Genomic DNA, 15,402 nt, shown 5'->3' with positions numbered 1-15,402 from the left:
CCTTGAAATCATCTTTTTAGGTGATACTCATATTGTCTTCTATTTTTTTTTGCTTCAAGTATTAAACTAGGAATTTAAAAGAAGAATTTGTTTGTCCTGTATGTTTTATATAGTCAGTGCTACAGGTTATTTCCAGCATTTTGAAACACTGCATATTCTGACAAAAGGGAATGTTGAGAAATCTGAACATCTTTTGGTTTGTTCCCATTCAGCAAGTGCACTGCATGACTTCTAGAATTTACCAGGATATTGTAGAAACAGATAAAGTCTTACACAAAATTTATACTATTTCAAGAGTTCAAACTCTGACCATGGGTGAAAGAAAGCGATTGCAATGTTGTATTTAAAAACATGTTGTTGCTGAAATGCTATCTTTTAGAGAAATGTTCATTCTGAAACCATCCTTGCTCTGTTGTAGGGTTATAGCAACTGCAGTTGCGACACTGAGAGGAAATCCCATTCTTGTGGACAGTTCCTCTTGGGAAAGTTTTGTACTGTAGATATAGTTCCCCAATGTGGTCAGCGAGAATATTTTTATTGGCTCAAAACATTTTTTTAATTTCAGATTATTTCTCATGTGCTCTTTTGTAGAAGACGTTTGCAAATCTCATATCAAATACTTAAACAAATCTACAAAGATTAACTTGATTTTTAAAATATCCCTATGACTCTTTTCTTTACACCACACCTTACCACGTTCTCATTTTAATGTTTGCTCTGATTACAGACTTGGAAGTGGATAGTGGGTCCCATGTTCCTCTATCTCTGTGAGAGGTTGGTCCGGTTTTGGAGATCTCAACAGAAGGTTGTCATCACCAAGGTTGGTTCAGCAATTACCAGTATTCAGTATCTCACTGCATCACGAATGTTCTATATCATTTATCATGGGTCTCTTGCACCCAGTTTCATTTGATTAAACATATGGCAGAGAGCAGATCTTTAATTTATTTCAGTGGACTTAGCTTGAGAATCAAATGGTTATTTAGTTATGGTTTTTTAACCAGGGAAATTTGAAGTTACTATTTTCTGTTGTAAAATGAAGCCAAGTATTTTGTGTACATAAATGTGTGTGTATGTGTGTGTATACAGGGTAGAAACATAGAGTATGATTACTTAAGAGTGGGTGGGTAGGCAAAAGAAAGAGTTCAAAAGAACATAGATTAAACCTTAAAATATTTATATTTGCAGAAATCAAAGGACCAAAGGCAGATCTTACTGACATTAAGATAGTTTCCTATGTAATTTTTTCTTTACCTTTTCTGTGCCAGATAGACTATTAGAGTTCAAGTGCTGAAAGTATAATGTACGTTAATAACTGAGATGTAGAACTGGATCTCTTAACTCAACTCTCGAGTGTTTATCTCCCCACTCTGCTATGAGGCCTCTCATCACAAAACAAATGAATATCCAACGAAATAAATGTAAATGGCAGCTCCTTGTTATAGTTTCAGGGAACACCGAAATAGACTTATCTTTGTCCACTACAATTTAACTCATTCAACTCAATTTAAAAATTATTTACCAAAAGACTATGGGTTATTTTTGTAAAAGGTACAAATTCTTCTTGTCCTCCATTGTAACTTTTCTCTCTTGGCATCTAGGAGAATCACAGTAAAATTTGCCCAACTGAAATAGGAAGTCTTGAGATATTGGAAGCCACAACTGTTCTTCTTTTATGATATTTATATTGTGTTATAAGAGAAATTCCATAGATCAGCAATATGAGTAGCCACAAAATTCCCCTTATTAGTCTAGAGAAGACTAAACCAATATTTCCGTTAAACAAGTTTAAGATAATTTTGTTTTCCTATGAAGGAAATTAATACTCATTTTCTTCTCATATAAAGAAATAGAAATAAGGAGTTATCTGAAAGTTTTCTAGCTGAGAATATTGTCCACTAGTACTTTTGATTACATTAAATCCCATCTGTGCCTGTGGTAGCAAAATTACAATATGGTAAAAATTGTTCCCACTACACAAAACTGTAGTCAATATATTTTACCCTAATGTTCATAAGTTTGGTTTTTTGGTTTTCAAAATGAACCTTTGCAACTATTTTGTTCAGAGCAAAAGAGAAATCAGTTACAGCTTTTTTCACATAATGTGGATTCAAATCATGAGCTCTGGAAATATTTGGCAATTTTTATTAAAAGGATTTTCCCACTCTTTTACCACCTTCCCCAAAGAAAAGCTCAGTAATATCATTAAGCATTAGAAGCTTCTCTTGTCTTTTTTTCTATTCTTCTATGTCTCTAGGGATGTCTTTAGTTATACATATAAAGCCCCTTCTAAGAGTACTAGAGGATAGAGTACAGTGGCTCTCTAGGCTAAACCCTGACCTGAAAACTACATAGTTAGCCATTGGAGCCCACCAGCTACTCCTGGCAAGAAAGATAAGGCTTTCTGTTCCTGTAAAGATTTACAGCCTCTGAAACCCTATACTGGATTGCCATGAGTTGGAACCAACTCGATAGCATTTAAACAACAACAGGGGTATTGGGAATTATCAGAGAAACAGTATATTACTTTCTATATTACAGTGAGAGCTCTTTATTATAAGCTATTTTAAAAATTATGTATTTATTCACCAATTGATGGCCCGTTTGATGTTTTCCACTTTTTACTGTTATGAATATAGCTGTAATGACTGATTATATATGTTGTGGTAAATGAAGATGACAATGGGTGGGAGGGACCTGACTTGGCTAGAGATGGATAGTCTCCCCAGGTAGAAAGGAATGTAGAATCAAAGCAAGGAATCAGGCAGGTTCAAGATTCAGGACAAAGACAAACATGGTTAGGGTTAGTTTGAGGGATGTTGCTATACAATTAGCCAACTAGTATTCTTCTGTCCAGCAGCTAAATCTCTCACACATGCCCTAAGACATGGAGAGAACGAAAGGCTGAACAGGAAATGATCTCTTCTTTCTGTTTCTAGCACCTTCCTACTTCCTTTGATTTCTCAGAAAAGAAAAGAAAATTACAATATTTTTGTGCTTTAGGCTAGGTTCTTGGGAAACAGTTTCTGAGACAAAGAACTGAATGCCGGAAGTTTATTGGGGATGGATCTATGGAGGATATCAAAGGAAAGAAAAAGAAACAAAATATCAGCTTCCTAATGCTTACTACTATTACTGGGCTTTTTCTTGGCGGAGACAGTAAAACAGTGGAAATTCTTTTAAATAAAAATTGCCAAACATTTCCAGAACTCGTGATTGGAGAGGAGCTACTGACACTCAATGTGGTTGCAACTACAGAATTAGTTGATCCTGTGAGGAGAGCTGGTGTTAGTAGAACACTTCAGAGTTGTCCCAAGTTGAGGAGAGGGATCCAAACCTTTATATCACTGAACCAGCTATCCATTGGCCATTAGCTGCAGTAGAAGGTGGTTCCCAGCAAGAGTCACATCTCCTGGAGGAACTGCTGCATTGGCCCTGATGATGGGAACTGGACATGGCATTTTAACCATATGGATACAGAAAAGGCAAATATTTGAGAGTTGGATGGTTTTCAAGGACATGTTTTGTTCCACAGGTGGTCACTCACCCTTTCAAAACCATCGAGCTGCAGATGAAGAAGAAGGGATTCAAGATGGAGGTGGGGCAATACATTTTTGTCAAGTGTCCCAAGGTATCCAGGCTGGAGTGGCATCCCTTTACACTGACATCTGCTCCTGAGGAAGACTTCTTTAGCATACATATCCGCATCGTTGGGGACTGGACAGAGGGGCTGTTCAAGGCTTGTGGGTGTGATAAGCAGGAATTCCAAGATGCCTGGAAACTACCTAAGTGAGTACAAAATGCATATTTCATAGGTATATGAGTTTAAGAAGAATGATACTAACTAACTTCTTTTCCTCCATCTCTCACTGCACTAGTCCCGAGATTTTGATAAAATATACAAGCTCTATGAAAATAAGGGCTGTCTATCTGTGTTCCCCATTACATGTGCGGGGTATGCGTTTTCATATTTTTTATACTTCTTATGTGAAATATAAAACATACAAATGTATGAGTACAATATCAGTAATGAATACTCTCTTTTAAGAATGTAAGCATCAAAGGCAAGGTGCATGAAGTGTGCCTAACAAAATAATAGTGAATCTGAGATATTTTTTAAGTTCAATTGGCATAAGTTCTTTGAGGGTAAGCACGCCATACATACCTAACATAGTGTCAATGAGTAGATGCTGAAAAAAGCTTTGTTGAGTGAATCAATGAAAGAACAAATGAAAAATGAGGATGTTAAATCTACAAGATATTATGATGTAGGAAACACTTGTTTCACTGTGCAATGTAAGCAGACTTCTCAAGTGTGAAGTGTGTGTATGTGTATGCCTGTAAATGGGCATGTGTAAATGACAGAAAAGGTGAATATGCTGAGTTACCAAATGTTTTCAATTACCTAAAAAATTATCTTCATACTACCACCCCTGAGTTCACACAAAGTTGATCACTTGACAGTTATTTCATAGAAGGCACCCTCTAGACACATTGTCTTGGTTTGAATTGATATATTTCCTATCCCCCCATGATAATGATTTGTGCTCCACCTACTCTGAACAAAGAGTCCTGGTTGCACACTGGGTTAAACACTAGATTGCTAACCACAAGGTTAGTGATTCACATCTACCAGAGAGGAAGATAAGGTTGTTTGCTCCAAAAAAGATTTACAATCTCAGAAACCCTAAAGAGCAGTTCTACTCTGTCCTAGAGGATTGCTATTGAGTCTCAATGGATCCAACAGCAGTGGGTTTGGTTTCCTTTGAACAACAAGATCTTCCTGTAACTATCTCTTCCACTTCCCTCCAGGATAGCGGTCGATGGACCTTTTGGCACAGCCAGTGAAGATGTGTTCAGCTACGAGGTGGTGATGTTAGTGGGAGCAGGGATTGGGGTCACACCCTTCGCATCTGTTCTCAAGTCAGTCTGGTACAAATATTGTGATAACGCCACCAATCTGAAGCTCAAAAAGGTGGGTTCCTTCTTTTCATGAAGGGCCTGGAGAATCATTATAGGTCTGAAATAGCTTTCAGGCTTGAGACAGGCCAAGACCCTGGAAACTAAAGAAAAGTTCTGAGTGGTTACATAGAGTCAGCATACTTCTAAAAACACAATCTGCTATGTTAAATGTGCTTCTGTAGAAGCAGGCCTACTTATGAAAGTAAAGTATTTGTATAGTGTCATTGTAACTTTGTTAGAAAGTGGCAAAAGAGACAATGTTCTCTTCCAGTACTTCCCACATGTTTACATATATTTAGAAAATTGTAATTATTGAATATATATAATTTCATAATTTTCTTTTTTCATCTATTATAAGTATTTTTCTATGTCGTGACAGGCTTAATAATGATCATTTTAATTATTGCATCATTTTCCCTTGAGGAGCTATAGAATAATTTTTATCATTGTTATGTGAAATATTGAGCTTTTCTGCAATTTCAACCCCTCAGTATCCTTTGTGGGATGAAGGGCAACAGGAAACATGTCCTTTCATGAATCTGGTACTTTCTGAATGCTAAATTATGTTCCTTGGGATAAATTAAGTTCCCAGGGAATTATTTTTGTCATATGTAAATTTGATTTCATTGCCTGGTAAAGGACATCTTTAATAAGCCTTGAGTTATTCTAATAACTGTAAAGATATGCTCTAATTGAGACATGGAGCCTGTCTTGAGTTTGCGTTCTCCCCCTTTAACTCTTTTCTGTATGGAAGACAGGAGGGTAAAACTAATTGTTTTCCTAGGAACTCTTGTGAATGTTTGGCTCTAGCAAGCAGGGAGGAGTCCTGCTGTGTAGCTGTATTGATCACAAGTCAATTTGAACCAAAAGGTCAGCGGTAGTTGGCACTTAACAACAGCAAGCAGGCAAGGAAAGGGTCCTGTGACAGTCACTGCTAACCTAGATTCCATTGCCTTTCTGAGAGGAGATACAAAGAAAGTCAAGGATTCAGAGAGAGTAAGAGCTCTGGAGTTCTGGTAGCACAGTGGTTTTGAATTGGGCTGCTAATCTCATGGTCAGCAGTTCAAAACTACCAGCTGTTCTATGCAGGAGAAAGATGAGGCTTTAAAAAAAATATATATTTTTAAAAGATTTACAGCCTCGGAAACCCTGGACAGGGTTGCTATGAGTTGGAACTAACTCCACGGCACATAACACAACAAGAGCAGGCCCAGAAGCTAAATCTGTGAGACCAGTGATATATTTTTTTGTTTTGGTTTTTTTGTTTGTTTTGTGTTGTTTTTAAATGATTCATGTGAGCTAGCTAGCACTTCTAAGCATTCTAAGTGTCAGGAATGGAGTTCTGGTGGTACAGTGGTTAAACGCTTGGCTGCTAACTGAAAGGTCAGTGGTTCAAATCCACCTGCAGCACCGCAGGAGAAAAATGAGGCAGTAAATCTACTTCTGTAAAGATTCACAGCCTTGAACACCTATTAGGTAGTTGTACTCTGTCCTGCAGAATGGCTAGGAGTCAGAATCTATTTTGGTTTTGTTTTAGGCAGCAGGATCAAGTTGTAAGAACCCTAACCATGATAGTGCTGATAAACTTTTCCAAATTCATACTGCTTCAGGACCCTTCTTTCCCTCTTTCAGATCTACTTCTACTGGCTGTGTCGGGACACACATGCCTTTGAGTGGTTTGCAGACCTGCTGCAGCTACTGGAGACTCAGATGCAGGAAAGGAACAATGCAGGCTTCCTCAGCTACAACATCTACCTTACTGGCTGGGATGAATCTCAGGTGAGGACAAGAGCCCATGTGTCAACTCCTTCTTGTTGGGCTCAGAGCTTATCGACATCTCCTTGGTTATTGATGTGTTTTGTGTACCGTGGTTTGTTTTTGTTTTCCCCCAAGGACAGTTGATTGATTTGGATAATCAAGCACTCACTCATTATCCACACTGTTTAGACTGTTGAGATTAGATTCAAAATAGGCATTTGTAGCATATACAAAACTAAAAAGTCTATTTTTGCCTTGGAATTAATTCCAACTCATGGCAACCCCATGTGTGCTAAGTAGACCTCCACAGTTTTCAAGGCTGTGATCTTTTGAAAGCGTATCACTAGGCTTAGTCTTCCAAGGAACCTGTAAATGGATTTAGACTGGAAATCTTACAGCTATAGTCCTGTGCTTAGCCATTTGTGCCACTCAGGAATCTGGGGATAAAAGCCAGAACTTTGACCTTCTTAGAGCAATGTGCTCACCATGGATCTACAATCAGTTGGGCAAGATGAATTGTAAGAAGAAAATGTTAGTACTTTCTCTTCTCTCTCACTCTCTGTCTCTCTCTATATATATACGTGTGTTTATGATGTATGTAATCCTTTAATTTGTGATTTTATGTATGCTTTATAAATGTACAAAACATTTTATAAATAGTAACTAATAATAGTTATTAAGCATGTACTATGTTTCAGGTACTGTTCTTAGTATTTGCATAGATTATCTAATGTACTTCCCACAACAATCCTATGAAGTAAATACCGTTGTTATCCACATTTTGAAGCTGAAACCAAAGTCCAGACAAGTTAGGTTACAAAAAGTAGTAGAGTCGGAATAAGCCAGAGCCTGTACTATTGCTATTAGTAATTATCATTTGTAAATAGATAAATCTAATAAAGTGTTATGTCTTAGTTATGGTTCTGCGGGTTAATGAGCTGGACTACAAGGTCAGTTTGAACTGCAAGGTTCAAGCTCACCAGCTATGAGTTGGAACCAACTTGACGGCATTGAAAAACAACAACAAAAACAACAGACATGGAGTCCTGGTACAGCGCTGTAGGATAAAACTCTGGACCATAAAGTTGGCAGTTCAAACCCATTACCAGCCCCCTAGAAACCGTATACAGGGTCACTATGAATCTGCTATAAGTTGGAACTGACTAGACAGCACTTAACAATAACAACAACAATAGCAGAAGTACCACAAGTGTATGATTTAATAAACAGAATTTTACGTTCTCACAGTTTAGGAGGCTAGAATTCTAAATTTAGGACCTTGGTTTAAGGGGAAGACTTTTGCTCTCGGTCAGCACTGGAGGAAGGTCCTTGTCTCTTCTGAGCTTCTGCCACCTGAGAACTCCTACTCACACTTCAAAGCTCAAACTCAAAATGCTCCTGCCCTGGAACTTTCCTGTAGCCTCCTACCCCACTTCCTTTCTGTATTCTCATTGGATTATCTGTGTCTGTTACATGGCACTCATTACACCCTAAATAGTCATAGATGTATTAATGCTTACACTTCCTGTCTGCCTCTTCCAGACTGTAAACCACTTGAAGGAGACCCACTTTGTTCACTTCTTAAAAACAACTTTATTGAGTTATTATTTGCATATAATTCAATTAATTATTTACAGTGTACAAGTCAATGGATTTTAAGGTATTCACAGTTATGCTGTGGCACTGGTGTGGGAGTCCTGGTGTGGCACTGTGGATTAATGCACCAGACTACAAAGCTGTTTGAACTGCAAGGTCGGCAGTTCAAGCTCACCAGCTTCTCCTCGGAAACCCTACACAGGGTCGCTATGGGTTGGAACCCACTTGATGGCACTGAACAACAACAAACAGTCATGCATCTGTCATCACAGTGTTAGAACATTTTGATCACCCCCAAAAGAATCAACCCCCTTACTCATTAGCAGTAACTCCACATTTCCCCATACCAGCTAGCTTTAGAAAAACATTTATTTACTTTCTATACTATGTAGTCCTTTGAGACTGGCTTCTTTCACTTGTTGAATGTGTTCAATGTTTATTCATGTTGTAGTATGTGTTAGTACTTCATTCCTTTTTTATGCCTGAATACTATCCTTTTATGTGGATATACCACATTTTATTTATCCTTTCATCCGTTAATAGAAATTTGGGTTGTTTCTACCTTTTGGCTATTATAATGCTGCTATGAACATTTTGTTTGAACACCTGTTTCCAATTTTGGGTCCATCTAGCAAGATGTGGAATTGCTGGACTATACATTGACTTTATGTTTAGGGTTGTTGTTGTTGTTAAGTGCCTTTGAGTCGGTTCCGACCCATAGCGACCCTGTACAGGGTTTCCGAGGGTGTAAATCCTTACGGGAGTAGAAAGCCTCATCTTTCTCCCGCGGAGCGGCTGGTAGTTTCGAACCACTGACCTTAAGGTTCGCAGCCCGATTCGTAACCACTACGCTACCAGAGTATGATCCCACAATCTAAGAAACTGCCAGACCATTTTGTTTGTTCATCTTTGTTTATCTTCCAGCCCTCATGTTGTTCCCATTTTGTGTTGTTGTTGTTGTTGTTAGAGTGTATAATAAGAACTTGGTTTGTGAGACATATAAATAACATCTGTGCATGTTTTTATATCATGTTTCATTTTTGTGAATTCTTGTCCTTCTCTGCAGGCCAACCACTTTGCCGTGCACCATGACGAGGAGAAAGATGTGATCACTGGCCTGAAACAAAAGACTTTGTATGGCCGTCCCAACTGGGATAATGAGTTCAAGACAATTGCGAATCAGCACCCAAAGTAAGAAGCCCCCAAACCAGAGTGGTCTTGAGGCTCATGGTCTCTCAAACATGACTAGATTTGTGGATTCTAGAAACTAAAATAGCCAGATTGCTATGTAGCAGTTGAATTTATTCCCAACAGAAGTTTGCAGGTATCTTTAATAAGGAGTCTTTAAATCACATAATAATTACCTGTTGTTGTTAAGTGCCTTCAAGTTAGTTCCAACCCATAGCCACCCTGTATAGGATTTCCAAGAAGCTGCTGGTGAGTTTGAACTGCCAACTTGTGGTCCATAGTCCAATGCTGATCCTACAGTGCCACACCAGAATTGCCTAGGGAGTTATTAACAACCAAAGATTCCCAGGCCCCTACCTCAGACTTACTGAACTCTGTTCCTCCAAAATATGACCATAATTCAAGACAATTACTATTATTAAAGAAATGCTATCCTTAATTCACGCTATAGATTAAGGGTCTAAAATAAATTGACCCAAATCCTAGGATGTTTTCAGCCCTCATTGAAGATTTACTCAGCATGGAAATTTCAGTGTATCCCATCTTTCTAGAAAATATCATAAACTCAAGAAATCACCATAAGTATATCCTTTTAGACTAGCACTTCCTAAACATTAATGAGCATGCCAATCACCTGGAGATCTTGTTAAAATGTGAATTCTGATTCTGTAGGAATGTGGTGGGTCCCGGGAGTCTGCATTTATAGCAAGCTCATGCTGCTGGTCTGGAAGCACACATCAAGAAGCAAGACTTTAGACTCTAAGATTTAGAGAGAGTCAGCCACATCAAGTTGCTGGCATCATTGAGGTATATACAGTAGACTTGTTACTGATTTTAAGTATCCAGAGAAGCTCAGGGGCCACAGAATCCTGAAGAAAATAGCACACAGTTTTATGAATCCATTTTCTCTGTAGTAGAAATATCCATAAGCTATGCTTGGGTGTTACTGTCCAGGGCAGCTGACTGCCCTTTGAATCATCTAGCTGCCCCCACAAACATGACTGATCCATCCTCCCACAGGGTAAACTTGACAGTTGTTGGAGGAACAAAAGAGCAGAGATGACTCTGATCTGGCTCCTGGTATCATATGAAATTTACCTCACTTAATGTCTACATCACCCCAAAACCTGAAGTTATCTTTTGTTTTCTTTCTTTCTTTGTCAAAAGTACCAGAATAGGAGTGTTCCTCTGTGGACCTGAAGCCTTGGCTGAAACCCTCAGTAAACAGAGCATCTCCAACTCTGAGTCTGGCCCTCGAGGAGTGCATTTCATTTTCAACAAGGAAAACTTCTAACTCGTCTCTTCCATGAGGAAATAAATGTGGTTGTTATGCTGCCAAATGCCCAGATAAATAATGCTAGTTGATATAGATAATGCCTTCACACTTGAAAGAAAGGAGCAAAATGAAACCATAATGCAATTTTTTTTTCCCTCAAAGGCATTTCAGAGTTTGACAATGATGACTGTGTTATGGTTTCCAGATCACTTTTGCAAACATTGTTTCATTCTTTTTCTCATAGCAATGTCAGGAAGAAGTGGGCAGGTCTTCCTGGACTCACTCTTAGGATAAAGACACAGAGGCTCAAATTGTTTAAGTAACTAGCCTAAGATAATGAAGCTGAGACCACCTGATCCCAGGTTTGGTCATCTTTCTGTAATACTGCCTCAAAATTGATTTGTATATTCTCAAATCACAGAGAGAAGCTATTCAGTTTCCATTTTGTTTTCTTTTGTGTCATTTTTGTTATCATTTTCACAATGAAGAGAATTTTCCAGATATGTATGCCAAGAAGGATTCAGCAAATAATGGGGACAGGATTGGCATCTAAGCACACTTCTGTTTACCAATACAGCAGCCTAAATGGGTCAGAGATGCTTCCTCAAAAAAGAATATAAGACTGAATTGAAATAAAAGTAATCCATAGAATTTATTTTACCATAGTGCTTGACTGTTATGAGGACTCAATGAAAGTTTGTTGAATGAATGAAAAGACATTTAGAAGCATACAACATCAAGGTAAAATTAACATTAGGTCATAAACAGAATTATCTAAGATCTGATTTTACTGAGGGTAAAGAACAGGCTAAAAGCCTTAACCGATAGGATATTTTGGAGGCTTCCTTATGCCCTTCCTTGAAGTATGGGGAAAAGGGGGAAGGAGACAGGGAACTGATATCCTGCCATAACTCTGGCTGACTTCTCTAGTCCCACTACCAGTGCTTTGAAATAAGTGATTTACTGCCTGCAAAGGCCTCCTCCAGTCAGCTCTTGTGAATCTCAAATTAAGAATTCTAACAGATGTGCATATGATGTTTTCATCTGCATTAAATAACACCCACCTATTGAACACCCTATTGAAATATTCATGACCAAAAGACCGTAGGTATCTGGCTAAAGCTTCATTGTTATTAATACCATGACCATGATTATACTGAAATTGACATTTAAAAAACTACAATCCACAGCTTACTGTGCAGGTATTGAATTTACACCTGAAAGGATGTTGTGAACGGCCATGATTTTAAGAGGCAGTCTCTAATTCACCATTACTATGGTCAAAAGTAGTTTTTGTTGTTGTTGTTGTTTTTCCCTTATAAACATTCCATTTCTGGGAACTAGAAACAGCTTCATTTGCCTCACTCTCTGAGGCCACTGATATTTAAAACTATTCGACTTTAGTAGTGAGGAAGACAAAAAAGAGAACAAAATAAGGGCAAAAGTCACAGACTGAAAGAGAGGGAAAGAGAAAAGAATAGAAGGAGGAAAAAACCCCAAAACTCCAAAAGGGAAAGTAAGAAGAAGGGAGTCTCATGTTGGTCACTCCTACCCCAGATTTTTTAAAGCTTTGTATGCATTGAAGATAATTAAAGGATGAATATATATATTCATTTTATTTTGCTTACATATGGGATTGAATTTTTTAAATTGTATTCAACAATGTTGATGCTGAGAGGACATATTCAGGGAACTGGGATGAACTGGTAAGAACTCAGCTGTGCCTTGTGGTACTACAATGCCGTTGGCCTCCCAGAATCCCCCAGGGCACTATGGGTCTCCAGCTGTAAGAATATCTCCTCTCTCAAATATCTCTACAAGAGAAACCTAGGTCCATTCCAATCTCTTTGCACCATGTGACAGTTCTTTCATGATTTCAATTCTTAACACCAAAGTGTAAGCAAGAAAAGGAACCTCAGTTATGAGGAGCCTGAGAATCTTGGCCCTTTCTAACTTATGTGACATAAATCCAACCAGCTCTGAAAATGTCTGTCCGTTTACCAAACACAGTTACCAAAGTAGAGATCTGTCTGGTGTTTCCCTGGTTGTGAGAAGAAAAATGAGTGTAAAAGTGCTTGTCATAGAACTTCTTTCTTCATTCTTCTCCCCAGCCTTCAGTTGCCAGCCTCCAGCCCCGCTTTTGCATTTTAGCATTTAGTAACAGGTACTGAGAGAACAATGAAGCATTATTTTTCATCTCAAAGCTATAAAGGCTTTTCTTAGTTCTCCTGCTTTTGCAATACTGTGCTTACGAAATTTGATGTTGTGTGTGAATAATTGGTGGTGGGGTCCTGGGAGATAATTCCCAGGAAGAATGATTAAAGCTCTGTACAACTATTAAAGTTAAGGAGCCCTCTCTGTGTCAGTAATTAATCTTGTTTTAATGGGTTAACTGCACAAGCCCCAAGTGGGGCTGAGATTCTCTGCATTTCTGTACCCTGACAGGCCCAACACTACACAGTGCGTGAATTATGAAGGAGAAATGGAATACCAAGTGCTGTGCTAAGGTCCTAAGAAGTTCATAGCGCTGATATAAAGGACAAGGAAAGGTCACTTCACTGTCTTGGACAACATTTCAAAGAAAAGAATCCCAAGTATAAGACCATTCCTACTGATTTTTAGGTTCTAATTGTGCAATTTTGTTGTTACATGCTTTCAAGTAGGTTCCAGCTCATAGCTATACCATGTACAAAAGAAAGACACTCTGCCCTGTCCTGGGCACCTACACAAAACCTTGTTTGAGCCCATGTTGCAGTCACTGTGCCAATCCATCTCACCAAGGATCTTCCTGTTTCTCCCTGAAAATCTACTTTACCAAGCACGGTGTCCTTCTCTAGGAACTGCCCCCTACTCACATGTCCAAAGTGAGACAAAGTCTCACCATTCTCACTTATAAGAAGTATTCAGGTTGGACTTTATCCAAGACAGGTTTGTTTGTTCACCCATGTTACATTCAATATTCTTTGTCAATGATATTATTCAAAGACATTGATTCTTCTTTGGCCTTTCTTATTCATTATCTGAAGTCTGGTGTAGTGATTTAGGATAAAGCACTGCACCACAAGGTCAGTTTGAACCACAAGGTTGGCGGTTCAAACTGTTCAGTTACCCAGAAACCCTATGCGAGGCCGCTTTGAGTTGGAGCTGACTTGAAGGCACTTATCAACAATAATTTATTATCTAGCTTTCACATGCATATAAAACAATAGAAAATATCATGGTTTGGCTCACTTTAGTCTACATTTGACATCTTTGTTTTTTAACACTTTAAAGATGTCTTTTTTCACAATAAAAAGAAGTGTTTTGCAACAGAGTTGTCCAATGCCATACGTTGTTTGATTTGACTGCTGCTTCCATGGCTGTTAATTATGGATCCAAGTAAAATGAAGTTGTTGATAACTTCAATCTTTTCTCCATTTATCGTGATGCTGCTCATTGGTACAGTTGTGAGTTTTATTTTCTTTATGTGAGGTGTGTTGTTGTTAAGTGCCATCGAGGTTTCCAAGGAGTAACTGTTTGAACCACCTACCATATGGTAAGCAGTACAGTACTTATCCAACAGTGCCGCACCAAGACTGTGTAATCCATACTAAAGACAATAGTCTTTGATCTTAATCAGTAAATACATCAAGTCCTCTTCACTTTTAGCAAGCAAGGATGTGTCATCTGCAAATTGAAGGTCGTTAATGAGTCTTCTTCCAATCCTGATGCTACATTATTCCTCATATAATCTGACTTCTGGGATTATTTGCTCAACATACAGATTAAGAGGATACAACCTTGACACTGCAACTTTTCTTCATTGCTTTCAGCTTGAGAAGTGATTTCCTAACTCCATATCTTTGCACATTTCATTGTAATAATACTTTGTCTTCTCAAGCCTCCTTTAGAAATCTTCCCTCTTTTGTTTAAGCTTTTATTGTGAATTGAGTGAAAGTTTACAGAGCAGATCATTAGTTTTACATTCAACAAATCATATTTTGTTTCATTATAATACCCTCAGTGTGCCATAAGTTAACAATATTTACCTCTATTCCTTTTTTTTTTTTTTTTTCCAAAACCAAATGTCAGTTTGTCTTACTGTGGTGGCATGGTGGACAGGTTTCAGATGAGCTTCCAGACAAAGACAGACTAGGAAAAAAAAAAGTGATGCCCTATTTCTGAATATTTAGTCACTGAAAATCTTATGACTAGCAGAGAAACACTGTCAGATATAGTGCCGGAAAATGAGCCCCTCAAGCCAGAAAAGGCATTCAAACTGCGACTGGGGAAGAGCCGCCTCCTCAAAGAAGAGTTGACTGTGATAACGCAAATGGAGTAAAGCTTGTGGGAGAAAAGCCAGTGGGACCTTCGTTTGCTGGTGGGGCACAACTCAAAATGAAGAGAAACAGCTATAAACATCCATTGAAAATCCGAACATGGAATGTGTGAAGTATGAATCTGGGAAAATTGGAAGTTGTCAAAAATTAAATGGAATGCATAAATATCAATATCTTAGGCATTAGTGAACTGAAATGGACTGGTATTGGCCATTTTGAATCTGACATCCACATGGTTTACTATGCCAGGAATGACAAATTGAAGAGGAATGGTGTTGCATTCATTGTCAAAAAGAATATATC

The 15,402-nt window shown here is 38.3% G+C and overlaps 1 protein-coding gene across 1 annotated transcript in view; it reads left to right on the top strand.

Moving 5' to 3' along the window:
- The window catches only part of LOC102826757 (cytochrome b-245 heavy chain-like), a 32,269-nt gene extending 21,471 nt beyond the window's left edge, over positions 1–10,798 (top strand). The window contains exons 8-13 of the mRNA XM_006864280.1: positions 728–820; positions 3,536–3,789; positions 4,813–4,975; positions 6,595–6,741; positions 9,383–9,507; positions 10,672–10,798. Of these exons, the coding sequence (XP_006864342.1) occupies positions 728–820; positions 3,536–3,789; positions 4,813–4,975; positions 6,595–6,741; positions 9,383–9,507; positions 10,672–10,798 (909 nt within the window). The remainder of the gene's footprint in view (positions 1–727; positions 821–3,535; positions 3,790–4,812; positions 4,976–6,594; positions 6,742–9,382; positions 9,508–10,671) is intronic.
- The last annotated feature ends 4,604 nt before the right edge of the window (positions 10,799–15,402 follow it).

Source organism: Chrysochloris asiatica, unplaced genomic scaffold, assembly GCF_000296735.1.
Source record: "Chrysochloris asiatica unplaced genomic scaffold, ChrAsi1.0 scaffold00062, whole genome shotgun sequence".
Classification (NCBI taxonomy): domain Eukaryota; kingdom Metazoa; phylum Chordata; class Mammalia; order Afrosoricida; family Chrysochloridae; genus Chrysochloris; species Chrysochloris asiatica.
The sequence above is the reverse complement of the archived record's forward strand: the minus strand, read 5'-3'. Positions and strand labels throughout refer to the sequence as shown.